Source organism: Tribolium castaneum, chromosome 9 (genome assembly GCF_031307605.1).
Source record: "Tribolium castaneum strain GA2 chromosome 9, icTriCast1.1, whole genome shotgun sequence".
Lineage (NCBI taxonomy): Eukaryota > Metazoa > Arthropoda > Insecta > Coleoptera > Tenebrionidae > Tribolium > Tribolium castaneum.
The window spans coordinates 1,441,295-1,468,649 of record NC_087402.1 but is presented as its reverse complement, the minus strand read 5'-3'; the positions used below and the strand labels follow the sequence as shown (position 1 = coordinate 1,468,649).

Genomic DNA, 27,355 nt, shown 5'->3' with positions numbered 1-27,355 from the left:
GAGCACGGATGAAATGATAATTGTACGTAGAGAAGGTATTAATTTCTCCGCGTGAGGATGGAAATGCGGAAGCTGTGAGCGATAAGTAAATTAGTTCGAGAGCGCAAACACGTAATCCTCTGAAAGGGTTGAGACTGACAGTCGGGTGGAAATATGGACGGGAAAAAGCACAAAAGCGGGAAAATACGGACCGGTGTTTGAAAAAGCGAAAGATGCCTGAAGCGGATTTGGGCCAAAATTTGCAAAAAAATTCAAAGTAGGGAAAAACTCTAATAACTAAATCTTTGCTTCAGTGAATTCATTTAGCTTTTGTGGGTTATTTTACTTTAAAACTTTTTTTTAATCTTCAAAAAGTTGGACCAAAGTTGGTTATAAAAATGGTGGATGCGCCGGGTTAAAATGCTTCAGCCGAATAAAATTCGTTCTTTGGTTCTTTTCAGATGCAAATATTATACATAAACTTTAACAAAAGGAAAACTAATAGCTATTTTAACAATTTAACAGAAAAAGTAAAGAATTTCCTAATAAAGTATTTTAAAAATTGTATAAAATGCAAATTATTTGAAATAAATGGAATTTTTTTTTTCAATTTTTAATATACAATTTTTTAATATACAAAGTATAAATATAATAAAATCTTATTACACTTCAACAAATAATTGAAGAAAATTGGTGCATATTAAATTATTCTTAATAAGTGGCTTTGTTTCAATTGTGTATTTTTTAGAATTACGAAATTACGAGTACGCTAAAACGTTTCATCTAAAAGTATTTGTTCAAGAAATGAGTTTTAGCAATTGGACCTTAAAAATGCACCCCTGTTTATTTTTGAGGTAGGTAATTCAAAAAAACATTACGTGACGAAGTCGTCACAAAAAACAATAAATCAGGCAAACGTGTTTGTTTTCCACCGTCAACAATTAATTATCTTAATTATCTCACAAATTATATTTTTGAGTGGTTTTATTTATATTCTTACAAAATTATCGTGTGCCGCTCAAATTTTTAATGAGTTTATTATTTACTTTTTTCGCAAATTAAAATTTTTTGATCGAAGTTAGTGTGTGTCAGAGAATGGATTTCCACGAAGAAAAGAAGAAAACTATGCTATTAGAGGGTTAATCAGCAATATTTTTTTAAAGGCACATTTTTCAAATTTAATTTTACTAAAAACTGTAGAAAAAAGATACCATAAAGGGTTGTGCATGTTATTTTTTATCTATCGCCAAGTGAGAAAATCTGAATTTCGTGTTGTATTTTTATTTTATTTCACATACCAATAATTTCTTTATTTCTTTCATTTTCTAATAATAATTGCTTACCTTATCGTTAAACTTTTGTTTCCTGCCCAGAATACTATAAACCTCCACCACATGGTTCTTTTTGGACAAATTAGTCATCAGTTGACTAATTGTACCTAATGTGTATTACTGACTCCATATTACAAGCGTAAATTTATACAAATGCCTTGCTTGTAAATTTATAATTACGTCTTTTTTCCTACGTGCAGAATATAAAAATTCATGAACGTAGTGCAGGGGATTTCCAATTATGTAGTTTTTCCTGTTATTTTAGTATTTTTTAACTTTTTAAAATTGCTTTTACACATTTATTTAAGTTTCTGACTCGTCAGTTTCATTGCTCAAATAATGAGAATGGTAAAAATGGTGGATGCGCCGGGTTATTGTGTTGAATCCGAGTTAATCTCTCTCTTCTACATTTTTCCGGTGTACATTTTATGCTTTCGTATCAGGTCTTATAGACAAAATCGAAAATATTTGTAATTGTTTAAATATTTAAAATAACGCGAATAGCTCAGTATTTGTAAAAACGTGATAATTTATTAGGCAAAAAAAAAATAGTTATGTAAAGCGATGTCATAGACACTGCCAAGAACGTTGTACTTTTAAATCAACAAAGCGCAAATGGACTCGTAGTTCAATAATTTAATGTAATGTGTTTACACTAAAATTCATGTTTCGAACTTATTTCGAACAGTTGCGAATAATTATACACGATAATAAGTTAAAACAAGGCAAGAAAACTTCAGGAAACACCATCCATGCAGAAACTATGAACATCCTTTCGGTTATACTCACGAAGGGTACAGTGCCGTCCATTCCACCCTTGCGAGCACACGCACGTCCCATTCCTGCACTGCCCATGTTCCTGGCATCTGGGATCACACGGCAATTGCTCGCAGCGAGAACCCGTCCATCCCACATCGCACCGACATTTCCCAGAATCGCACCGCCCATGAGGCCCACAATCCAAATTACAAAGCGCTGTAACAATTCACTCCTAGAACAAAACCCCCACTTTTGTATTGTTTTGTACCCTGAGAGCAGTCAGGTCCTGTCCAGTGCCTGTTGCAGACACATTTGGCGCTCTCTAGGTCGTAGACCCCGTGGTCGGAGCACGTGGGGAGGCATTTGTGCACTTGCTCGTCGATGACGTTGCATCTGGCGCCCTTCCAGCCGGCTTTGCAGTAGCACTGGCCGTGGACGCAAGCCCCGTGCTCGGAGCAAGTGGGGTCTTCGCAGTCGGGTTCGTCGCAGGTTTCGCCCTTCCAGCCTGGTTTGCAGTGGCAGGAGCCTCGGACGCATTGGCCGTGGCCGGAACAGTCGGCCACGCGACAGTCGCTCTCGGGGATGTCGCATTCGGCACCTTTCCAACCCTCTTCACAGTGGCATAGGCCACCGCCGTATTGGCCGTGGCCCGAGCACAGAACGGGGCATACACCTAATTAAAGATGTATTGAAGTGAGCTTTGCTATAAATTTTAAATCTACGGCTAAACTATTCTAAAAAGTGGAACTATTTTGATCCATATCTATGCAAAATGATTCGGGGAATCGATTGGCATCGAGAAAATTACCAAATTCCGAATAGTTTTTTAGTTATGAATTTTTTTAAATTTCACCAATTTTTGCATTTATCAGCAATTTGCTCGAAAACTATAAGTCGGAAAACAATAATCTTTTTTGGAAAAAATAGATAATCTAATGAGCTTTCCAACGATAATAAACTTCATGGGGTTATCTCTGATAGTTCCGGAGCTATTGCTCAACAAATGTTCCGGGGACCCAAAATCGACAAAAATTGCGACAAAAATTGAAAAAATCAAACATCAAAAAATCGAACATATGGACTTTTTTTGGACTTTTAACAACTTTAGAGAGTTGTAAAGGCATATATAAATAAGAAAAAGCATGATAGAACGAATTTAAAAAAATAATTTTTTCACTTTATTGAAGGTAAGTGTTATCACTCAGGAAGTTTTAGCAAAAAAAAATTAAATTTTTAAATCTCATGAAAAGTTCGTACAATACAGAAAATGAACCGCTGAATTCAATGGAACAAACCGCAGTGCTCTTCGACTTTTAGTTTTTGAGTTATGAATTTTTTTGTTGGATAAAATTTTCCACTATGACAAATGACTACCCTAAATTTAGGCAAAAAATTTTAAATTTTTAATTCTTGTGAAAAATTGATATAATATGTAAAATGAGCCGTAGAATTCAATCGAACAAACCGCAATGCTCTACGACTTTTAGTTTTTTTTTTATGAATTTTTTTAGTGAAAAACTTTGATCGCCTCTGTAGCCGGAACCGTTGCCCGGAGCGGCTCCGGGTTTGGTCGAAAAAATAGATAAAATTAAGCGCTATCAGATGTTTTTTTGTTCGTTGCTCTAAGTCTTACAGTCACAACCGGAATAAAAAACTCTACAAAATGGCATAGGACTCAAGGCGATATCTCGCAAAAAATTTTTCAATTTTCAAACGCCGATTACGGCCAAACTAAAAGAGCTAGGAGAAAATGCTTTTTTAGATTGGAAAGAGCACATCAAAATCTATAAGATAGAATCGGTTTTATTTGATTTAGAGACACTTTAAAAATTGACCGATTTTAAGGGGGGGGGGTGTTAACTTTTTTTTAATTTTTTTTATTTTTTCATTTTTGGCTAAACTATTCGAAAAAGTGGAACTATTTTGATCCATTCCTATGCAAAATGATCGGGGGAATCGATTGGCATCGAGAAAATTGCCAAATTCCCAATAGTTTTTTAGTTATGAATTTTTTAAAATTTTACCAATTTTTGCATTTGTCTCCAATTTGCTCGAAAACTATTAGTCGGAGAACAATAATTTTTTTTGAAAAAGATAGATAATTTAAAGAGCTTTCCAACGATAATACACTTCATGGGGTTATCTCTGATAGTTCCGGAGCTATTGCTTGACAAAAGTTCCGGGTACCCAAAATCGACAAAAACTGCGACGAAAATTGAAAAATCAAACTTCTAAAAATCGAACATATGGACTTTTTGTGGACTAAAAACAACTTTTGTGGGTTGTTAAGACATGTAGAAGTCCATAAAAATTTACTGGAGTGAGTTTAAAAAAAAAATTTTTTTTCACCTCTTTGAAGTTAAGTGTATTATTACTCAGGAAATTTTAGCAAAAAAATTGAAAATTTTAAATCTCGTGAAAAGTTGGTATAATACAGAAAATGAGCCGCTGAATTCAATGGAACAAACCGCATTGCTCTACGACTTTTAGTTTTCGAGTTATGAATTTTTTTAATGAATAAAATTTTTCACTATGACAAATGGCTACCCTAAATTTAGGCAAAAATTTTTAAATTTTTAATTGTTGTGAAAAATTGATATATTATGTAAAATGAGCCGTAGAATTCAACCGAACAAACCGCATTGCTCTACGACTTTTAGTTTTTTTTTTATGAATTTTTTTAGTGAAAAACTTTGATCGCCTCTGTAGCCGGAACCGTTGCCCGGAGCGGCTCCGGGTTTGGTCGAAAAAATAGATAAAATTAAGCGCTATCAGATGTTTTTTTGTTCGTTGCTCTAAGTCTTACAGTTTCCGAGAAAAACGCAAAAAAAGGTTTCCATTTTCACTTTTTTTCAATTTTCAACCGCCAGTTACGGCGAAACTATTAGAGTTATCGAGAAACGGAAAAATGGAGGACAACCGGAATAAAAAACTCTACAAAATGGCATAGGACTCAAGGCGATATCTCGCAAAAAATTTTTCAATTTTCAAACGCCGATTACGGCCAAACTAAAAGAGCTAGGAGAAAATGCTTTTTTAGATTGGAAAGAGCACATCAAAATCTATAAGATAGAATCGGTTTTATTTGATTTAGAGACACTTTAAAAATTGACCGATTTTAAGGGGGGGGGTGTTAACTTTTTTTTAATTTTTTTTATTTTTTTATTTTTGGCTAAACTATTCGAAAAAGTGGAACTATTTTGATCTATTCCTATGCAAAATGATCCGGGGAATCGATTGGCATCGAGAAAATTGCCAAATTCCCAATAGTTTTTTAGTTATGAATTTTTTAAAATTTTACCAATTTTTGCATTTGTCTCCAATTTGCTCGAAAACTATTAGTCGGAGAACAATAATTTTTTTTGAAAAAGATAGATAATTTAAAGAGCTTTCCAACGATAATACACTTCATGGGGTTATCTCTGATAGTTCCGGAGCTATTGCTTGACAAAAGTTCCGGGTACCCAAAATCGACAAAAACTGCGACGAAAATTGAAAAATCAAACTTCTAAAAATCGAACATATAGACTTTTTGTGGACTAAAAACAACTTTTGTGGGTTGTTAAGACATGTAGAAGTCCATAAAAATTTACTGGAGTGAGTTTAAAAAAAAATTTTTTTTCACCTCTTTGAAGTTAAGTGTATTATTACTCAGGAAATTTTAGCAAAAAAATTGAAAATTTTAAATCTCGTGAAAAGTTGGTATAATACAGAAAATGAGCCGCTGAATTCAATGGAACAAACCGCATTGCTCTACGACTTTTAGTTTTCGAGTTATGAATTTTTTTAATGAATAAAATTTTTCACTATGACAAATGGCTACCCTAAATTTAGGCAAAAATTTTTAAATTTTTAATTGTTGTGAAAAATTGATATATTATGTAAAATGAGCCGTAGAATTCAACCGAACAAACCGCATTGCTCTACGACTTTTAGTTTTTTTTTTATGAATTTTTTTAGTGAAAAACTTTGATCGCCTCTGTAGCCGGAACCGTTGCCCGGAGCGGCTCCGGGTTTGGTCGAAAAAATAGATAAAATTAAGCGCTATCAGATGTTTTTTTGTTCGTTGCTCTAAGTCTTACAGTTTCCGAGAAAAACGCAAAAAAAGGTTTCCATTTTCACTTTTTTTCAATTTTCAACCGCCAGTTACGGCGAAACTATTAGAGTTATCGAGAAACGGAAAAATGGAGGACAACCGGAATAAAAAACTCTACAAAATGGCATAGGACTCAAGGCGATATCTCGCAAAAAATTTTTCAATTTTCAAACGCCGATTACGGCCAAACTAAAAGAGCTAGGAGAAAATGCTTTTTTAGATTGGAAAGAGCACATCAAAATCTATAAGATAGAATCGGTTTTACTTGATTTAGAGACACTTTAAAAATTGACCGATTTTAAGGGGGGGGGGGGTGTTAACTTTTTTTTAATTTTTTTTATTTTTTCATTTTTGGCTAAACTATTCGAAAAAGTGGAACTATTTTGATCCATTCCTATGCAAAATGATCCGGGGAATCGATTGGCATCGAGAAAATTGCCAAATTCCCAATAGTTTTTTAGTTATGAATTTTTTAAAATTTTACCAATTTTTGCATTTGTCTCCAATTTGCTCGAAAACTATTAGTCGGAGAACAATAATTTTTTTTGAAAAAGATAGATAATTTAAAGAGCTTTCCAACGATAATACACTTCATGGGGTTATCTCTGATAGTTCCGGAGCTATTGCTTGACAAAAGTTCCGGGTACCCAAAATCGACAAAAACTGCGACGAAAATTGAAAAATCAAACTTCTAAAAATCGAACATATGGACTTTTTGTGGACTAAAAACAACTTTTGTGGGTTGTTAAGACATGTAGAAGTCCATAAAAATTTACTGGAGTGAGTTTAAAAAAAAAATTTTTTTTCACCTCTTTGAAGTTAAGTGTATTATTACTCAGGAAATTTTAGCAAAAAAATTGAAAATTTTAAATCTCGTGAAAAGTTGGTATAATACAGAAAATGAGCCGCTGAATTCAATGGAACAAACCGCATTGCTCTACGACTTTTAGTTTTCGAGTTATGAATTTTTTTAATGAATAAAATTTTTCACTATGACAAATGGCTACCCTAAATTTAGGCAAAAATTTTTAAATTTTTAATTGTTGTGAAAAATTGATATATTATGTAAAATGAGCCGTAGAATTCAACCGAACAAACCGCATTGCTCTACGACTTTTAGTTATTTTTTTATGAATTTTTTTAGTGAAAAACTTTGATCGCCTCTGTAGCCGGAACCGTTGCCCGGAGCGGCTCCGGGTTTGGTCGAAAAAATAGATAAAATTAAGCGCTATCAGATGTTTTTTTGTTCGTTGCTCTAAGTCTTACAGTTTCCGAGAAAAACGCAAAAAAAGGTTTCCATTTTCACTTTTTTTCAATTTTCAACCGCCAGTTACGGCGAAACTATTAGAGTTATCGAGAAACGGAAAAATGGAGGACAACCGGAATAAAAAACTCTACAAAATGGCATAGGACTCAAGGCGATATCTCGCAAAAAATTTTTCAATTTTCAAACGCCGATTACGGCCAAACTAAAAGAGCTAGGGGAAAATGCTTTTTTAGATTGGAAAGAGCACATCAAAATCTATAAGATAGAATCGGTTTTATTTGATTTAGAGACACTTTAAAAATTGACCGATTTTAAGGGGGGGGTGTTAACTTTTTTTTAATTTTTTTTATTTTTTCATTTTTGGCTAAACTATTCGAAAAAGTGGAACTATTTTAATCTATATCTATGCAAAATGATCCGGGGAATCGATTGGCATCGAGAAAATTGCCAAATTCCCAATAGTTTTTTAGTTATGAATTTTTTAAAATTTTACCAATTTTTGCATTTGTCTCCAATTTGCTCGAAAACTATTAGTCGGAGAACAATAATTTTTTTTGAAAAAGATAGATAATTTAAAGAGCTTTCCAACGATAGTACACTTCATGGGGTTATCTCTGATAGTTCCGGAGCTATTGCTTGACAAAAGTTCCGGGTACCCAAAATCGACAAAAACTGCGACGAAAATTGAAAAATCAAACTTCTAAAAATCGAACATATGGACTTTTTGTGGACTAAAAACAACTTTTGTGGGTTGTTAAGACATGTAGAAGTCCATAAAAATTTACTGGAGTGAGTTTAAAAAAAAAATTTTTTTTCACCTCTTTGAAGTTAAGTGTATTATTACTCAGGAAATTTTAGCAAAAAAATTGAAAATTTTAAATCTCGTGAAAAGTTGGTATAATACAGAAAATGAGCCGCTGAATTCAATGGAACAAACCGCATTGCTCTACGACTTTTAGTTTTCGAGTTATGAATTTTTTTAATGAATAAAATTTTTCACTATGACAAATGGCTACCCTAAATTTAGGCAAAAATTTTTAAATTTTTAATTGTTGTGAAAAATTGATATATTATGTAAAATGAGCCGTAGAATTCAACCGAACAAACCGCATTGCTCTACGACTTTTAGTTATTTTTTTATGAATTTTTTTAGTGAAAAACTTTGATCGCCTCTGTAGCCGGAACCGTTGCCCGGAGCGGCTCCGGGTTTGGTCGAAAAAATAGATAAAATTAAGCGCTATCAGATGTTTTTTTGTTCGTTGCTCTAAGTCTTACAGTTTCCGAGAAAAACGCAAAAAAAGGTTTCCATTTTCACTTTTTTTCAATTTTCAACCGCCAGTTACGGCGAAACTATTAGAGTTATCGAGAAACGGAAAAATGGAGGACAACCGGAATAAAAAACTCTACAAAATGGCATAGGACTCAAGGCGATATCTCGCAAAAAATTTTTCAATTTTCAAACGCCGATTACGGCCAAACTAAAAGAGCTAGGGGAAAATGCTTTTTTAGATTGGAAAGAGCACATCAAAATCTATAAGATAGAATCGGTTTTATTTGATTTAGAGACACTTTAAAAATTGACCGATTTTAAGGGGGGGGTGTTAACTTTTTTTTAATTTTTTTTATTTTTTCATTTTTGGCTAAACTATTCGAAAAAGTGGAACTATTTTAATCTACATCTATGCAAAATGATCCGGGGAATCGATTGGCATCGAGAAAATTGCCAAATTCCCAATAGTTTTTTAGTTATGAATTTTTTAAAATTTTACCAATTTTTGCATTTGTCTCCAATTTGCTCGAAAACTATTAGTCGGAGAACAATAATTTTTTTTGAAAAAGATAGATAATTTAAAGAGCTTTCCAACGATAATACACTTCATGGGGTTATCTCTGATAGTTCCGGAGCTATTGCTTGACAAAAGTTCCGGGTACCCAAAATCGACAAAAACTGCGACGAAAATTGAAAAATCAAACTTCTAAAAATCGAACATATGGACTTTTTGTGGACTAAAAACAACTTTTGTGGGTTGTTAAGACATGTAGAAGTCCATAAAAATTTACTGGAGTGAGTTTAAAAAAAAAATTTTTTTTCACCTCTTTGAAGTTAAGTGTATTATTACTCAGGAAATTTTAGCAAAAAAATTGAAAATTTTAAATCTCGTGAAAAGTTGGTATAATACAGAAAATGAGCCGCTGAATTCAATGGAACAAACCGCATTGCTCTACGACTTTTAGTTTTCGAGTTATGAATTTTTTTAATGAATAAAATTTTTCACTATGACAAATGGCTACCCTAAATTTAGGCAAAAATTTTTAAATTTTTAATTGTTGTGAAAAATTGATATATTATGTAAAATGAGCCGTAGAATTCAACCGAACAAACCGCATTGCTCTACGACTTTTAGTTATTTTTTTATGAATTTTTTTAGTGAAAAACTTTGATCGCCTCTGTAGCCGGAACCGTTGCCCGGAGCGGCTCCGGGTTTGGTCGAAAAAATAGATAAAATTAAGCGCTATCAGATGTTTTTTTGTTCGTTGCTCTAAGTCTTACAGTTTCCGAGAAAAACGCAAAAAAAGGTGTCCATTTTCACTTTTTTTCAATTTTCAACCGCCAATTACGGCGAAACTATTAGAGTTATCGAGAAACGGAAAAATGGAGGACAACCGGAATAAAAAACTCTACAAAATGGCATAGGACTCAAGGCGATATATCTATTGAAAAAAATTTTTCAATTTTCAAACGCCGATTACGGCCAAACTAAAAGAGCTAGGAGAAAATGCTTTTTTAGATTGGAAAGAGCACATCAAAATCTATAAGATAGAATCGGTTTTATTTGATTTTGAGACACTTTAAAAATTGACCGATTTTAAGAGGGTGTGTTAACTTTTTTTTAATTTCTTTTATTTTCTTATTTACGGCTAAACAATTCTAAAAAGTGGAACTATTTTGATCCATATCTATGCAAAATGATCCGGGGAATCGATTGGCATCGAGAAAACTACCAAATTCCGAATAGTTTTTTAGTTATGAATTTTTTTAAATTTCACCAATTTTTGCATTTATCAGCGATTTGCTCGAAAACCATAAGTCGGAGAACAATAATCTTTTTTGGAAAAAATAGATAATCCAAAGAGCTTTCCAACGATAGTACACTTCATGGGGTTATCTCTGATAGTTCCGGAGCTATTGCTCGACAAATGTTCCGGGTACCCAAAATTGACAAAAATTGCGACGAAAATTGAAAAAATCAAACATCAAAAAATCGAATATATGGACTTTTTGTGGACTTTTAACAACTCGAAAGTGATGTAAAGGCATATAAAAGTCCATAAAAGTATGCTAGAACGAGTTAAAAATATTTTTTTTTCACTTTCGTGAAGGTAAGTGGACTTTTAACAACTCTAGAGGGATGTAGAAGCATCTAAAAGTCCATAAAACTTTGCTAAAGTGAGTTTTAAAAAATCAATATTTTTGATTTTTTGACCACTAAAATTTGAAACCAGTAAGAAACCAGTCGGAACTTTAAGAATAGAATATTTTACCACCAATTGGACAATTGGTAAAGTAAAATGACAATTATCAAGTAAATAACGTTACGATAAACATAACTCGTACTTTCAGTCGTATTCCGCTACCGCTTCAATAAAAATCAATATCCGGTAAAGTCGCACTCTTTTTAATTAAATACTTTTCCTCTTCTCTATCTCCCCGCATCGTCACAATACGATTATTATCAAAAAAGCAAAAAAGCCGCTTCTCTCAAGTAAGTCGCCCCCGATCGATTCCATCGTCAACCGTGGCCATTATTAATGGCGGTTCTGTTTGTCCGAGCGCTTCGTAATGGAATTGGGAAGCGAGCGGTAGATAAAGTAAATACTCACTCTTGGAGCAGTCGATCCCTTGAAAGCCGTCGATGCAATCGCACTTGCCCAGGTAGCAGGAGCCGCGTCCCGAACAGTCGTTAGGACAAGTCGTGCTCACACCTTCCGCCTCTGAAATGATCAGCGATACGCTGTGCGGCTGCAGCTCGTCGTTATAGACCGACAGGAACCAGCGGCCCGTGTCCAAGTATTGGAGAAGGCTGACATTCACCAGCATGGGCTCCATATCGGCCTCTCTTTTCGCAATCACGTGCTCGTCAATACCCAACCCCAGGTCGAGTGTCGGATGCGGCAAATCCGTCGATAAGTCCTCATAACTCAGCTTGATGTTGTGAGGCACGTAGAACGGCCCCTTTGGCTCCGAGTCGGCCAGAATTTTACGAGTGCCCTCGTACGAACTCGAAATGCTATCCAAAACGTCCGTCCGTTGCAAGTTCTTGTTCTCGTACCCGAACCTAAACTGTGGATGCAACTCTTCTTCTTCCGTCGCCCGTTTGCGCCTCAGTCTGTGGTCCAGACGCCCCCCTTTGATAAATTCGACAAAGTCGTACTGGGTCACACTTGGGGCTACGTTTCTCCGGCCGTAAACCGCAAAGTTCGCCCCCCAAGGTAAGGTGAAATTGAAGCGAATGAACGCTGGCTGTTTGTTCCTGAATTCGGAATTCCAGAATTGTGAGGGGGGTATGATTACGGTGTGGAGAGTGTTGAATTCCCGCTGTTCCAGCGGCAGTGGCGGGTACTGCGTTTGGGGTTGGCTGCGCTGTTGGGGCGGCTGGAGCGAACTGTGTTGGGTTGTAGCACTGGAGTGCTCAGCCGTACTTGTTGGGAGGGATTCTGTAATTTTTTTTGGGGTGTTTTTAAAAAAAAGTTAATGTGAAGGTTGGGGTACCAACCTTCAGTTGGCATTTGCGTCGAGACGGAACCCTGCGTCATCTGGTCGTGGGTGACGTCCTTTACATCCTGCACCAGGATGCAGTTTGATGAGTCCATGTTGGGCTTCATCGAACTCACAGCTGGAACAAGAGCTGGGTTTTTCACGGAAATTCTAAACCGTACAACGAAAAACCCACCAATGTTTTCGTGCAAAAATGGTGGATGCGCCGGGCAAATGCAAAATATTAACGCAATTTTTTATAATTTACGGCCTGTTTTGTACTTTATTTTACAATATAACTAAAAAATTAAAAAAAAATTGGTAATAAATAAATAAATATATACTACTCTAAATACAGGGTTATTCATAAATATGCATTATGTTTAATTGTCAATATATTTTTTACTTTTTTATATATTTGACCTAAACCCGGGTTTATTGTATGTTCAAACACTTGTAAAATTTTTTGATTAAGCTTTGATATAATTTGTCAATTTGCCATAATTTCGTTTTATCTCCCGCGCCCTAATATCATTTTCGTGATATTTTCTCCAGCGCCCCCCTGATCCGGCTATAAAACCTCTCGTTGGCTTTGCAGCGCGTTCGCTTACGCCAATATTTGCAATATAATGGGGTACAATGTACCCATTTAACGGTTATGTTTCGATATAAAACGGTTGAGGCAATCCCTGAAATTTACAATGCGGCACGTTGGCGGCAACAAATCACGCTGACAACAAAGCACCGCGCCGTAAAGTCGTTTAACTACCTGCGAAGTACGCCAACATGGCGGTGAGGGCCACGGCCAAGAGGATGAGGCCGATGCTGAGACACTTCCAGGAGCATCGGTGTTGGCATCGCTTGTCGATGTGGAACCTGGACGGGGAGTACGGTGAATAGTGCGGAGGATGCGTCGATTGGGCCGGTCGCAGGGGGAACACCGGCATCACGAGCGGCGACTGCTGGGGGCCCCCTTGCAGGGTCGCGCTGCTGGCGGGCAGCTGCTGCGAGAGCTGCGTCTGCTGCAGCCCCGGCGCCAGCCTGCAACAAATTTACAATTTACAATAATAATATAATATAATATATATTTTAAATAACATAGGCCCTAAAGTGGCGCCTTGTGGAACACCCATTTTAATAAATTTTTCTTCTAAGGACACATTATTTTGATAATTTTCTGAACAGAATCATATATTATATAATATAATATATATTTTAAATAACATAGGCCCTAATGTGGCGCCTTGTGGAACACCCATTTTAATAAATTTTTCTTTTAAGGACACATTATTTCGATAATTTTCTGAACAGAATCATATCGACACTATATGTCATACATTACGCAACTAGTGATGTAATAAAATTAGATGTAATTAGTTACGTAACTCGCTAACGCTCGTAGGTAATTCATTTGTTAACTCTCTAAATGAAGTAAAATAAAATTGCGTAAATAAATTTTCAGTTAACGACAAATTAAAAAAAAATTGTACGTGCTCACTCGTTTTGGCAAACATTATGGTCGTTAAACAAAATAACTGTATTACGTGTATAGCTAATACTTTTTATTTAGGTGTATTTTCACATCGGAGCGCAATCTCCCGCTGCAATTTCTCTCCTCTGCCTCGCTTTAATTGCATTTTCCCTTAAAACCGGCTTGGAAATGATCGGATCATCCACCCTCGCCGTCTTCGATCCAATTTGTCCGAGTTTTTAATATCAACGGCTGGTGCTGTGCATCATTCATCGATCTAATACATAATCATTGCTCGCCGGTCCCAAAACTAGTCAACTTCGGTCTCTTCGGGGATTAAAGTTGTCCGATGCAAAACCACCCCGTGTCCGCGTCATTGCACCGAATCAGATCGAGATAGATTGGATTTTTTGAGCGTTGTTTGATTCGAGTTACATGTTTAATTCGTCGAGAGGGTGTCCCGATTTGTTCCACCACTAGATGATCTAATGCGATATTTCGGCCAGACGGACAAATCAACCACCGTGAAATCACCATTTACTTTCAACGCGGCCTTTGTTCCAAATTATTCGACCAAGTTTAATTAGATTTGTTTAGAGTTGCCACCGAGACGGCGGGCGCACCTTCCCCATTAAGCGCACAGAAAAAGAAAATTACCCACAGGGTTATTCATAAATATGAAGCAGTACGAATAACCCTGTATAAGTAAAAATGAAAATTAAATAAATTGAAAGATAGGCTTTCCGAGATATTAATTTCTTTCTTCTTGAAATAAGCTAAAAATACGCAAAAAATACAGAGTTATTCATAAAAGACTACGAAACGCCACAAAAATGCAGCACAATTGACAGATTATAAAGCTAACTAGATTCCTATTATAAACTCATAATTAATTAATCTGCTTGAATTTACGATTTCTTTTCCGAATTTTTATGTAAAATGTATGTCGTGTTGCATTTTTACATGTGAATAACCCTGTATAATCAAAAACTGGGCAATGAAATACTCGTTTGTTTGTTTTATGTTATTTTATTTAAACAAATTACAGCTGTAGAGTAATTGAAGTAATGAATTGCTATTTTTGCGAATACTGTAGACAGATGTGTCCTTTTGGGCAACTTGGAAAAATTTTCAATTTTCAATCGCCGATTACGGCCAAACTAAAAGAGCTAGGAGAAAACTCTTTTTTTCATCGTAAAGAGCACATCAAAATCTATATGATAGGATAAGTTTTATTCGATTCTGAGACACTTTTAAAATTGACCATTTTTGTAGGGTGTTAACTTTTTTTTAATTTTTTTATTTTTCCAATTACGACTAAACTATTCGAAAAAGTGGAACTGACCTATGCAGAATGATCCGGGGAATCGATTGGCATCGAAAAAATTGGCAAATTCCCAATAGTTTTTTAGTTATGAATTTTTTAAAATTTTACTAATTTTTACATTTATTTGCAATTTGCTCAAAAACTATTAGTCGGAGAACAAAAATTTTTTTTGAAAAAAAATAGATAATTCAAAGAGCTTTCCAACGATAATAAACTTCATGGAGTTATCTCTGATAGTTCCGGAGCTATTGCTCGACAAATGTTTCGGGTACCCAAAATCGACAAAAATTGCGACGAAAATTGAAAAAATCAAACATCAAAAAATCGAACATATAGACTTTTTGGACTTTTAACAACTCTAGAGTATTGTAAAGACATATATAAATACGAAAAAGTATGATAGAACGAATTTAAAAAATAAATAATTTTTTCACACTCTCAAAGGTAAGTGTTTTTACTCAAGAAATTTTAGCAAAAAAAATCAAATTTTTAAATCTCATGAAAAGTTCGTATAATACAGAAAATGAGCCGCTGAATTCAATGGAACAAACCGCAGTGCTCTACGACTTTTAGTTTTTGAGTTATGAATTTTTTTGTTGGATAAAATTTTCCACTATGAAAAATGGCTACCCTAAATTTAGGCAAAAAATTTTAAATTTTTAATTCTTGTGAAAAATTGATATAATATGTAAAATGAGCCGCTGAATTCAATAGAACAAACCGCAGTGCTCTACGACTTTTAGTTTTTTTTATGAATTTTTTTAGTGAAAAACTTTGATCGCTTCTGTAGCCGGAACCGTTGCCCAGAGCGGCTCCAGGTTTAATCAAAAAAATAGAGAAAATTAAGCGCTATTAGATGGTTTTTTGCTCGTTGCTCTAAGTCTTACAGTTTCCGAGAAAAACGCAAAAAAGGTTTCCATTTTCACTTTTTTTCAATTTTCAATAGATTTGTTTAGAGTTGCCACCGAGACGGCGGGCGCACCTTCCCCATAAACGCACAGAAAAAGAAAATTACCTACAGGGTTATTCACAAATATGAAGCAATACGAATAACCCTGTATAAGTAAAAATGAAAATTAAAGGAATTGAAAGATAGACTTTCCAAGATATTAATTTGTTACTTGTTGAAATAAGCTAGAAATACGCAAAAAATACAGGGTTATTCATATCAGACTACGAAACACTACAAAAATGCACAGATTATAAAGCTAACTAGATTCGTATTATGATCTGAAAATTAATTAATCTATGTGAATTTGTGATTTTATTTCCGAATTTTGATGTAAAATGTATTTCGTGTTGCATTTTTACATGTGAATAACCCTGTATAATCCAAAACTGTTTGTTTTATGTTATTTTATTCAATTAAATTACAGATGTAGAGTAATTGAGGTAATGAATTGCTATTTTTGCGAATACTGTAGACAGATGTGTCCTCTTGGGCAACTTGCATCTCCCTATTCTGCTGATGTTGGGTTAATTTTTGTCGCTGTCTGAGTCACCCTGCCGATTTATAGTATCGTTATTGCTTATGAAAATGCAATTACACGGCCGAGCGACAGTGCAGCTTGCTTGCCTCTCCCGAAAATATATAAATAAAGCATTGATACAAATTGCTTTTATTCAGCCATCAAATTTGCATGATAATAACGGCATGCCGCAGCATTAATATGCATTAAATCAGTAGTGATTATTCGGCTATTACAAAATGCAGCAATCGAATTAATTTTTGCCATTTGTTGATTTTAAGACACGCATCGCTAAATCACGAAAGTGGCTGTAGGTTTTATTGTCGGCTGTAAAATAACAAAGACTGCTTTATTAGTTTGATCAATTAGACCATAAATCCAATTGAAAGGTCATTGTGACCAATAAAAGGCAATTTGTTGATGTAGGAGCAACAACGGCGCGTTTATCGTCCCGAATCAGAGTTGCTTCAAGTGGCAAGGGTGCTGTAAAATGTAATTTTTACAGCCGCGGGTGTAAAAATATCAGCGGTAATTACGTTCGTTCAATCTTACTTGTAGATAAATTGATGGATTAAAGGCGGCAACACCTTCAGCGACTGCCATCGAATTTACATTTATATAGCTTTATTCGAAATTTAAACTTAATCTATAAGACATTACATGGCAATTTTATTACTGGCTTAAATGACGCGGAAAGCAATGTAATGCCGAGTTATCAACTGAGAGCATTGTTTAGTTACACAGAAAAATCGCGATGCGAACACTTGGCGCTTTCTTATTGCAAGGAAATGTTTTGACAGGATTTTAATTAGCGTTCGTGTTAATTAAATGATTAGTTAGGAGACGGTGTGTAGTTTTGTTAGCGGAGCTCGTTAGTTTTAATTGGTTTTTCGCCAAAAAAACACGAACTTGGCCGGGTGATGGCTAGACACCGGATTTTTAGGAAGTCAGAAACTGTCATACAGAAAGATACTTTTTTTATTAGTTCCTACTAGGTATAGGAAGAATAAAAAGTTTATTGTAATAAATTCCATTACAAGCAACGCGAAATACGTTTTCTAAATATTTTTTTTATTTATTTAAAATACAAATATTTCCATTTTTTACAAAACAAATTTATTTTTCTAAAATTGTGTGTTCTGAAAGTTTCTAGTAATGTTTTTTCTGTAAGAATTTTATTGTCTGTTGACTGAAACCGCCGAGCTGCAGTGACCACCCCCTCAGGCAATTATTTTGGCGCCCCCTTAAGCGCCATTTCTATTCATGACGGGGCAAAAAGCAAGAACGCCCTTATTTTAGCGCAAGGTTGCCTTTTGCAATTTAAATCGGTACTTCTTGAGCATCGTTCGATTCCCATTCGGTCCCTGAGCCGCTTTCAAACAGTGCGTTAATAGACTAACAATTTTCGGGGTGAATTTAATTAAATCCGCCCCGAAAACAGTATCGAACTGAAAAAAAAAACGGTCCCTGATTAAATTATAAACAAAGCAATTATGTCAAGGACCATGAAAAAATTTCGGTCGAATTCTTGCCTCACAGAGAGATGATTTATTAGGCGGCACTCGAGAGACAATTAAACTTGGCGCTTCCAATTAGTGTCAATCATTTCTACAAAGCGGATCCCGTGTGTAATGTGGGATCAATGAAATTCCTAATAATAGAAATAGTAATGCATAGATGATAAGCAAAGCCGAAACCACGGATCACTCATGAAATAAATTCCCGATTTGCATAATTTTGACTAATTTCAGGAGCATGATCATTATTTAGTAGGTTTTAATCAGATTGCGGATATGCTCCGGTTTGGGGAGTGGTTTTGGAACGAAACGTGGTAAAAAACTGTGGTTTAACCCCGACGCAGGAAGCTTTTGAGTTATATTTAGAAGTTACTAAGGTTATAACTCGCTTAGCGACTCCAATGAAGTGTTAATTTTTATACGATTCTCTCTTTGAAAATGTTTTTTTATGTTTCTTTCTCAGGAAATTAAAGGAATCGGAAAATGGGCGACTTTTATGAAATTGAATTTAAAAGATATAAAATTTACGTAGCGATGAAATGTTTTAAATTAAATATCGGAGCGTTTTTAAACAGATATTTTCATCCAGGCGGTGAATCGAAATTTAAGAGATGTGAAATAACGCAACTGCGACAAGGTTTCCATGTTCGTATTTCATAAAATGTGTAAACAACAATGTTCAATTTTTGTTACACGAGGATAAAATTTTAATAAAACTAATTGCATTGTTCTGTTATGGATGTATGAAAGCTCACCTATTTCTTATCAGATTTAGTGAAATATTTATAATACGTTTTTGTGTAAGCAAGTAATAGAAAAAATTTTTTGAAGAGTTTGTTCAAATTTTCCCTACTTTATCTGGAAAAAAGTGCAAAATATAACAAGGACTTCTCCGTTTAAAAATAAATACAGCAACAATTTTCTTCCAAAATACATTTAATTTTTAAATCACAGGGTTAAACTTTTGAGATATTGAGAAAAAACTTTGCGCCTCAATAAATCGAGTTAAAGTAACTTCACGTAAATTTCAAATTGAACCTTTGGTAAAACTTTGAATATGGTGAAATTTCAATAACAAGATCTTTCTTTATTGTATCCGGAGAAAGTTCAGTAAACTGAAACAAGTGTTAATTAATCTCTGCTGTTTTACAGTGTCATGCAATTTTTCTAATCGAAAATTCGTTTCAGCTGAATATATTTCATTTTCAGTAATTTAACAAAATTAAAATTTTCTATTGATGGCTGAAATTTGTTCGCAGATAGAACAATGGCTTCATTATCACTTTACATTGCAAAATTTCAGGTAAATTTATTGTATTTTTTACGTTAGTGTTAAAAATTCTGGTTGCCCGTCTATTTCACACTCAATAACGGCTCATAATATTGCTCAATAGATTTGCCACTTTATTGCCATTTTTAAATTTGATTGTAGCAATCAGAATTTTCAGAAGTTTTAAGGGGTTGGTTCTGTGCCAAATCCTCGTCCAAAGCATAAATACAGCAACAATTTTCCTTCAAACTACTTTAAAAATCAAAAGGTCAGACTTTAAAATGGCCAGAAAAAACTTCAACCCCCAAGAATTGAGCAAAAATTTTTAACAAAAAAAATGTCACAATAAAATTTTCATGGCAATTTTTTCGTTTTTTAGAAACCATATCGCAAGCGATAATTTTTTTTCTTTTGGGCAACTGGAAGTATGTATTTTTTGACTGCCACTAAAGCTTGAAACACCCTGTAGGTAACTATTAGTAGCTGACACATTTATTACCTACTTTCATTTATTAGTCTGCCAGTTTCAAATGTCACATGCATTTAGTTGACTGAATTCGTTTCAGTTGGATATTTTTCACCAAATTTCTCTATTTATGTTTCAAAATTGTTCGCAGATAAACGATAGCTTTTTTATCGCCACAAATGTAAAATTTTTGTTACACCATTTTTAGTTGGTGTTAAAAATTGTTGCTTCTGTATTTTACACTTTTTTAAGTTCAATCGAACTTTATTGCCATTTGTAAATTTGATTGTAGAAGTTGGTTCCGTGCCAACGTCTTCCAAAACATAAATACAGCAACAATTTGCTTCCACCGGAGGTTAAACTTTGAAAATATTCAAAGTTCGTCCCTCAATAAATCGAGTAAAGATTTTAAATAAAAAAGGAAATAATGTCACATAAATTCCAAATTGAGCCTTTGGTAAAACTTTCAAACTTTGTAAAATTCCAGTCGGCAGCGAGACTAGGGGAATATTAAAGTTATCTAATCCCGTTTTATTTTTATTTCTGTCAATAAATCACACTTTCGAGTGTCGAATTTCGCAGGGTGTGCGCGCAAAGCTGCGGTTTTTCGTAATTAGGAGGTGCGATGATTACCTCGGTTCGTGCGAAAAAGGCTCAGCATATATGTTTCGCACCCTTCTTGGAAGGGGTGGCGGCCTGGGCCCGTAACTATCCATGGTGGTGCCTCCACTGTCACATCACCATCACACGCATCCACCAAATCTGTATCTCCGCGTTATCGCCGTTGTGAATTAACAATAAACCAGTGATTAAATATGAGCTGGTGTGTTAACATGACGCGGAGCCGATAGCATCACAAGACACGCACTGCTCAACAGTTTAAGCCGAAGTGGGGTTGTCGCAGTTCGGGGTGAATTCGATAGCGGCTGACGCAGGCGCACCCTCACCCTATCTGTCGCCATCACCTCAGTCACCTGCATCATGTACTCTGGAGCCGGCACTGGAACCGAAACGGCCGCCAAACACGCGAATTTCAGCCCCATTGTGCCACCAAGAGGCCATTTTTCATCCCCCGGAAACTGCACCGATCGCTATCCACCGGAAATGGATGTGTTTCGGTTTCAGTCATGTTTTACATACAAATTGAAAAAATTCATCAATCACGCGCACACTTACCGGACCTAATTGCCGCGATTCATTAGGGGACGGAAAAGACGCCGACCCCACACATGCCGTTTTTATTTTCTCACAAAAAATAAATTAAAAAAGGTGATTTATTCTCCTGAGGGGTGCTTTATGGACGGAGGGGCAGTTATGAGAGTGGTTAGCTTCTTGGGAGACTTGTCAACAAGTCAATGAAAGCTTTGACTGTACGATGTTTCACCCAAAAAGCTCTCGCAGGAATTTACATTACAAATTAAAAAATAAATAATTCCACAGCGAATGGAAGGGGACTGGTGCTTAACTTTTGAGTGTGTCAACACGCAATGTGATTTGTTTCGCCGTTTTTTAATGGAATTAAAAATGGGCTCTAAAACGCGTGCTGCAAAACAAATCGCGACCAGAGGCTAAACTAAGTGAAGAGCTAATGCAAAATTCACAAAGCAGCTGTGGTGGCACAAAAATTTCACGAGATAAAAATCTATGTTATCAAAAAAATACTAGTAGTTTGGGTTTTTGAGTTTTTGTAATTTTGCGTACTGTCGACCAATTTTTGTAAATAAAATAAAATTACAGAGAAATAAAGAGAACCGATTTTAAAATTTTACTCAAAGCACTAATAAAAAAATCAGAAAATAAGAAAATAATTAAATAATTTAACACCAATTTTTTTGAGTTTTGTGAAAGAATCATGCGAAACAATTGTGTTTTTGGTGAAAAACTTGCGAAATGTTTGAGTTTGAATACGAACTAATTGCGAGAATCAATCTTTATCAAAAACAAATGGATCTACAATATATTCAAGATTTTTGAACCCAAGTGTAATAGAAAACGTGAAATTTGCTTGGAAAACAGCAAAATTCCAGTTGGTTTGGCCGACATTTACTAAATAATCAAGCGCCAGTTTTTTGCCCAATTCAGAACGCTTTACGATTGGTTCGTCTTACAGTTGGGAGTGCAGTCCCCCACCCATAGCCAATGACAAACGCTTCAATCACCTTGCAATTTTTTGTGCAGCAGATAAACAAGTAGGAGCTGATTTGTATATTTTTATTGGTCAATTGCTCATTCGTGGGACAAATGAAACCAGTTATTGGGACGGTCTTTCCCACAGAACGGGATTTCGCCTTAGATGGGAATAAAATAGTTGATTTGGCTTAGTTTTTAAAATAATTTGATTTTTTTGGCAAAAACACACTTGTTTAAGTTATTATACAATAATTTGTAAAATTTTGGTTTTGTAAAATTAATCGAATGAAATAAAATGAAATTACAGAGAAATAAAGCGAACCTACTCAAAGGAATAATAAAAAACACTCAGAAAAATAAATTAAAATAATTTAGCTTCCAATTTTTTGTTTTGGCTTCTCAAAGATTATTAAATTGTCTAAATAATAACAAAACTCATGTTTCAAATGCCCAATCAAGAAATTTTGGACCTAATTTGGTACGTTTTTCAGTTTTGTGAGAGAATCATGCGTTTTTGCTGAAAAACTTGAGAAATGTTTGAGTTTGAACACGAACTAATTGCGAGAATCAATCTTCACGTATTCACGATTTTTGAGCCCAAGTGTAATAGAAAACGTGAAATTTGCTTGGGAAACAGCGAAATTCCAGTTGGTTTGGCCGACATTTACTAAATAATCAAGCGATAGTTTTTTGCCCAATTCAGAACGCTTTACGATTGGTTCGTCTTACAGTTGGGAGTGCAGTCCCCCACCCATAGCCAATGACAAACGCTTCAATCGCCTTGCAATTTTTTGTGCACCAGATAAACAAGTAGGAGGTGATTTTTATATTTTTATTGGTCAATTACTCATTCGTGGGACAAATGAAACCAGTTATTGGGCCGGTCTTTCTCACAGAACGGCATTTCGCCTTAGATGGGAATAAAATGGTTGATGCGGCTTAGTATTTGAAATAATTTGATTTTGTTGACAAAAACACACTTTTTAAATTTATTTATTAGTAATTACAATTACAATAATTAAAATTAATAATTTTTCAAAATCACAGTTAACAATTGGCGGACACTACGTAAATTATTTTTTATTCCAAAATCAAGGCTTATACGAAAATTGTTTAAAATTAAAAAATAATTTAAAATACTAAACCAATGTTTTAATTCCACGATTTTGAGCAATGCACTTTGAAAAAACTCAATTTTTCAATTTATTTAATTAATGTTAAGTCTTTTCCAAAAAAGAGCGAAAAATTAAACATTACATTTGTAGCTTTTCAAAAACTTTATTGCAAAAGAATAACATCGCGTGTTGTCGCCTTGAAAACCGCAACAATTCCGTGTTGGGGGTTGCCCGGAGTCTGCGGCAGGCTTGTATGTTGCAGCATCTGTCGCCCGCCAAACTCCTCGATACAGCTCGTTTCAGTCTCCCGGAACCGCTCGCAACAACGTTCCGGAGTCACATATGCTTATCATCGAAATCATATCTGAATCTCGGATGCCAGTGTTGCATCGCGCCTCTCCGATATCTCCACTGTATCTCAAATTACATCAATTCGGGATCAATATCGGTGTAGCAGCCCAGCGATTTGATGAAGAGGCGCACATCCGCCGCCTCTTTGTACTCAACAGAGCTGCTGTCACGAGAAAATACGGCCATTCGAGGCTCACAGCCGACGGGAACCGGCGTTATTGCGTTACTGGCGGAGTTTTTTTCAAGTGGCGAATCGAATTTTTACACCCAACGAAAAAAAAACGAAAATTTTACACAACAATATCCAGTTTATTTTGCCTCAAAAAGCCGGGCTTGCCGAAATTGACTCGAAGTGACCCCGGAAAATCGGGAGATGGTTTCGAATTAATTCCGACGTTTTTTTAGTTTATTAAATAATTGATTTAGAAATAGAACGGTTTCGCTACGTCTCATATCCAAATTTTCTCATTTGCTGTTTCAATAAAGCGCCTCCCGAGACGATGTGGTAACACAGTCGAGTATTTCACGTTTAATAAAACCAACTTTCTTGTGCCGATACGGAAAAATTGTCTATATAATGTGTAGTCGTTTTTTCAATTTCCTGATCCCAGATTAAACCAAATATTTTTATTAGTTTGTTGGTATAAAGCGGAAATTAAATTCATTTTCCAAATCCACACACAAGGGCTTGTTTTACCCAAAAAAAACTGTACTCGCGTCTCGCTTTCCGCCGAAAACGTTGATTGATGAGTTGTCATTTCTTCGGACTATTGATTTTTTGCTAACCGCCAACTTGTGGCAATCCAATAAGTGAAAAAGGGGGATGGGAAATCAATACTAGGTGTTGGTATAATGGGGTTGAGTGGCGCCAGTGTTGGAATAATTCAAAATTTCCGTCGCGACTTTCATAATTCACTAATTAACTGTCGCAGTTCTTATTTACATAATTGTTGCATTTCGGTGCGACAGACTTTGTTGAATTTTTGATCGTTGCGAAATTAGCACCGGATTCAATTACAGCGATCGTGATTTGTCGGATGGCGTGCTATTATATCTCGTCCATTCAGCATTAATTAATCTGATATCGGGCCGAGCGACGGTTTGCAAGGTGGCTTTAGCAGGAAGCATAAAGCTTGAGTGGCAGATTTTGCGCTAAGCTCTCCTCCGCCGAAGAGCTCCAATCCTCGAGGGTATCGGCCACTCGCGGATACACGTGTCATTTCAGATCGAATTTTCATAATGGACGCATTGCAACGTTTCAGCTTTTTACCGCACAAAAAGGCTCGCACAATCTGATTGCAACAAATTCGGGAAATTTCACACGTAAAACGCATTTCTATACAGCAAACTGCTGATGCGGAAAGGGAAATTCACTGGTTAAATTTTAAAAAGTTAAGAAACGAAGTTGTCAATTTGATAAAATGTAAAAAAGATAAATATTACCACGAGAAAATCGACAATAATAAACATTCACCAAAAAAAATGTGGAAAACGTTAAAACAACTCATTAGTAAACCTACCTGTGATGCACCAAAGTCTGTGATATTTCCCATAGATAATCAGAACAAAACATATAGCTGTGATAAAAAAATCTGTGATAATTTTTAATTGTATTTTGTAAATAGTATTAAGGACATAGCCAATAGTATTACTTGCAATAATGTTATGCCGATAACTGATCTTCAACTTAACATACATGTAAATAGTAAGTTTTGTAATTTTAAACTTTTGGAAATGAAAGAGCTCAAAAGTATAATTTTATCTTTCGAAAATAAAATTAATATATATGATTTTTTTAATCCCACATTATTAAAACATTTTTTTTATGTCATTGGTCATGTCCTATTACATTTTGTTAATACATCACTTGATAAGGGTGAATTCCCTGATGCTTTAAAAACTAGTACGATAATTCCAATACCAAAAATTGCTAACACTTCAAAAGCTGAAGAATTTAGACCTATTAATACATTACCCACATTTGAAAAATTGATTGAAAGAGCAGTATATGAACAGTTAGAATATTTTGATAAAAATAAATTACTGTTTACAAATCAGTCAGGTTTTAGAAAAAATCACTCTTGTGAATCAGCCCTGCAGTTAACTGTTACCAAATTTAAAAGAGAAATTGACGGTGGTAGATATGTGGTAGCAGTTTTTTTAGATCTTAAAAGAGCATTCGAAACTATCGATAGAAATATTTTATTAACTAAATTGCGGTGCTATGGTATTGGGGGTAATGTCATTAAATGGTTTGAAAGTTATCTAACAGACAGGAAACAAAAAGTTAAATATAATAACGTTTTGTCTGATGAAGTGTCTAGTGAATTTGGTGTACCACAAGGTAGCGTTCTTGGCCCTCTTTTATTTTTAATTTATCTTAATGACATTGTAAACTATTGTGATTGTGATTTTGTTAATTTGTTTGCCGATGACACATTGGTAGCATGCTATGACACTGATCTTGATAAATGTATTCAAAAAATGAACAAGGCTCTCAAAATACTTGAAAAATATTTTAACACAAATAAACTTAAAGTAAACGTGTCCAAAACTAAAGCTATAATTTTTACAACTAAATATAAATACAACCAAATTGATTTTGCCAACATTAATTTAAGCATATATAACATAACTGTAGAGTTTGTTAATAAATGTAAGTATTTAGGATTTTACCTAGATAGCTTGCTCGATTTTGAGAGTCATCTCGATTATGTTTGTAAAAAAATTAGGACGAAATTGTTTTTTTTCTTAAGAATATCTAAGCATGTGTCAATGCAAACAAGAATTTTAATTTACAATTGTATTGTCCAACCACATTTTGATTATTGTGCCACACTTATGTACCTGCTACGGCCTAGTCATGTTGTACAACTGCAAAAGCTTCAGAATAGAGGAATGCGTATAATTTTAAGATGTAACCGCTTAACACCTATAAAATGTTTGTTATCGGCCCTAATGTGGTTTTCTGTGACGCAACGACTGTATTATTCTACCATGATTTTTGTATATAAAATAATTAAGCTTGGAGTACCAGAGTATTTCAGTGAATATCTAATTTGCAGAAATAGTGTACACAATTACCAGACTAGGGATTCCTCCAAAATTAATGTTCAAAGTGTAAATTACCGACAAACAATGTTATCTTTATTTTTTAAGGGTATTAATGAATATAATAAGTTACCAAACAATATTAGAAATGCAGGTACTCTTTCTATATTTAAATCAAAAATCAAAGATTATGTGAAGATAACTGTGCAATAAGTGTGACTTGTATCCACTAATGTAATTTTTTATTTTTTTTTTAACTATTGTAACTAGGTTTCCTATTCAATTAATAAATTTTTCTTCTATTTTCTTCTATTACACTCCTGCAAATGGCCAAACGGCCCAAAGACCAATTGTTTTTCGCAGCAAAAAAGCCTCTCATCCTTTATGGCTGTTACTTTTTTTATTGAGAAAGTACTTCTCATTGTGATTATCAAAGTTACCGGAAAATGCATAGGTTTGAAAATCCTGCAAGAGCTTTTTGACACAGCAGGAACAAAAACTTTTGGTTTCCTTCTGGAAAACCTTTAGAGGTTTTAGATTTTTTCGTTTCAAACTTGTTTTTCATTTTGGTTTAAATATTACAAAAATACAAAATGGAACCAAAATAAAGAAAATAGAGCAAAAAATTTAGCGTTTGTTGTGTTGTTTATTGGTGGGATTGAGTTAGTTTGGCGGCAGTTGTTGTAATTTGGCGCCTTCTTGGCCGTTTTGTATCGCAGTCCTTACAAGAAAATTCGTGTCTGAGTTAGTGAGATTTAATAAATGATGCGCGACTCGAGGCGAGTGTTGAGTAATGACGGACTTCCTCCATTACAATATATCTCACTTATAGCCATGTTTCATCACTTGAGCTGCCTTCCGCAGATACGGCCTTGTCCTCGCTCCTCCGCCGTCATGTTTTAATTTTAATGCGCTGATGAATGATTGATTCGCGCGCATTCTTTGCATGAGTCAATCTGGTGTGGAGTCAGTTTATCCGGCGGCCTATTGCAATTTGCGC

General features: G+C 34.9%; 1 protein-coding gene across 2 annotated transcripts in view; it reads right to left on the bottom strand.

The window, feature by feature from the left end:
- Positions 1-20,608, bottom strand: part of Ten-a (Tenascin accessory) — a 41,725-nt gene extending 21,117 nt beyond the window's left edge. For both annotated transcript variants that reach the window (XM_015979363.2, XM_015979364.2), the window contains exons 1-6: positions 20,342-20,608; positions 12,958-13,229; positions 12,208-12,327; positions 11,315-12,148; positions 2,338-2,742; positions 2,100-2,285 (exon numbers count right to left, since the gene is read on the bottom strand). In XM_015979363.2, coding sequence (XP_015834849.1) covers positions 2,100-2,285; positions 2,338-2,742; positions 11,315-12,148; positions 12,208-12,327; positions 12,958-13,229; positions 20,342-20,424 — 1,900 coding nt within the window. In that variant the 5' untranslated portion in view covers positions 20,425-20,608. The remainder of the gene's footprint in view (positions 1-2,099; positions 2,286-2,337; positions 2,743-11,314; positions 12,149-12,207; positions 12,328-12,957; positions 13,230-20,341) is intronic.
- Between the last annotated feature and the right edge of the window lie 6,747 nt (positions 20,609-27,355).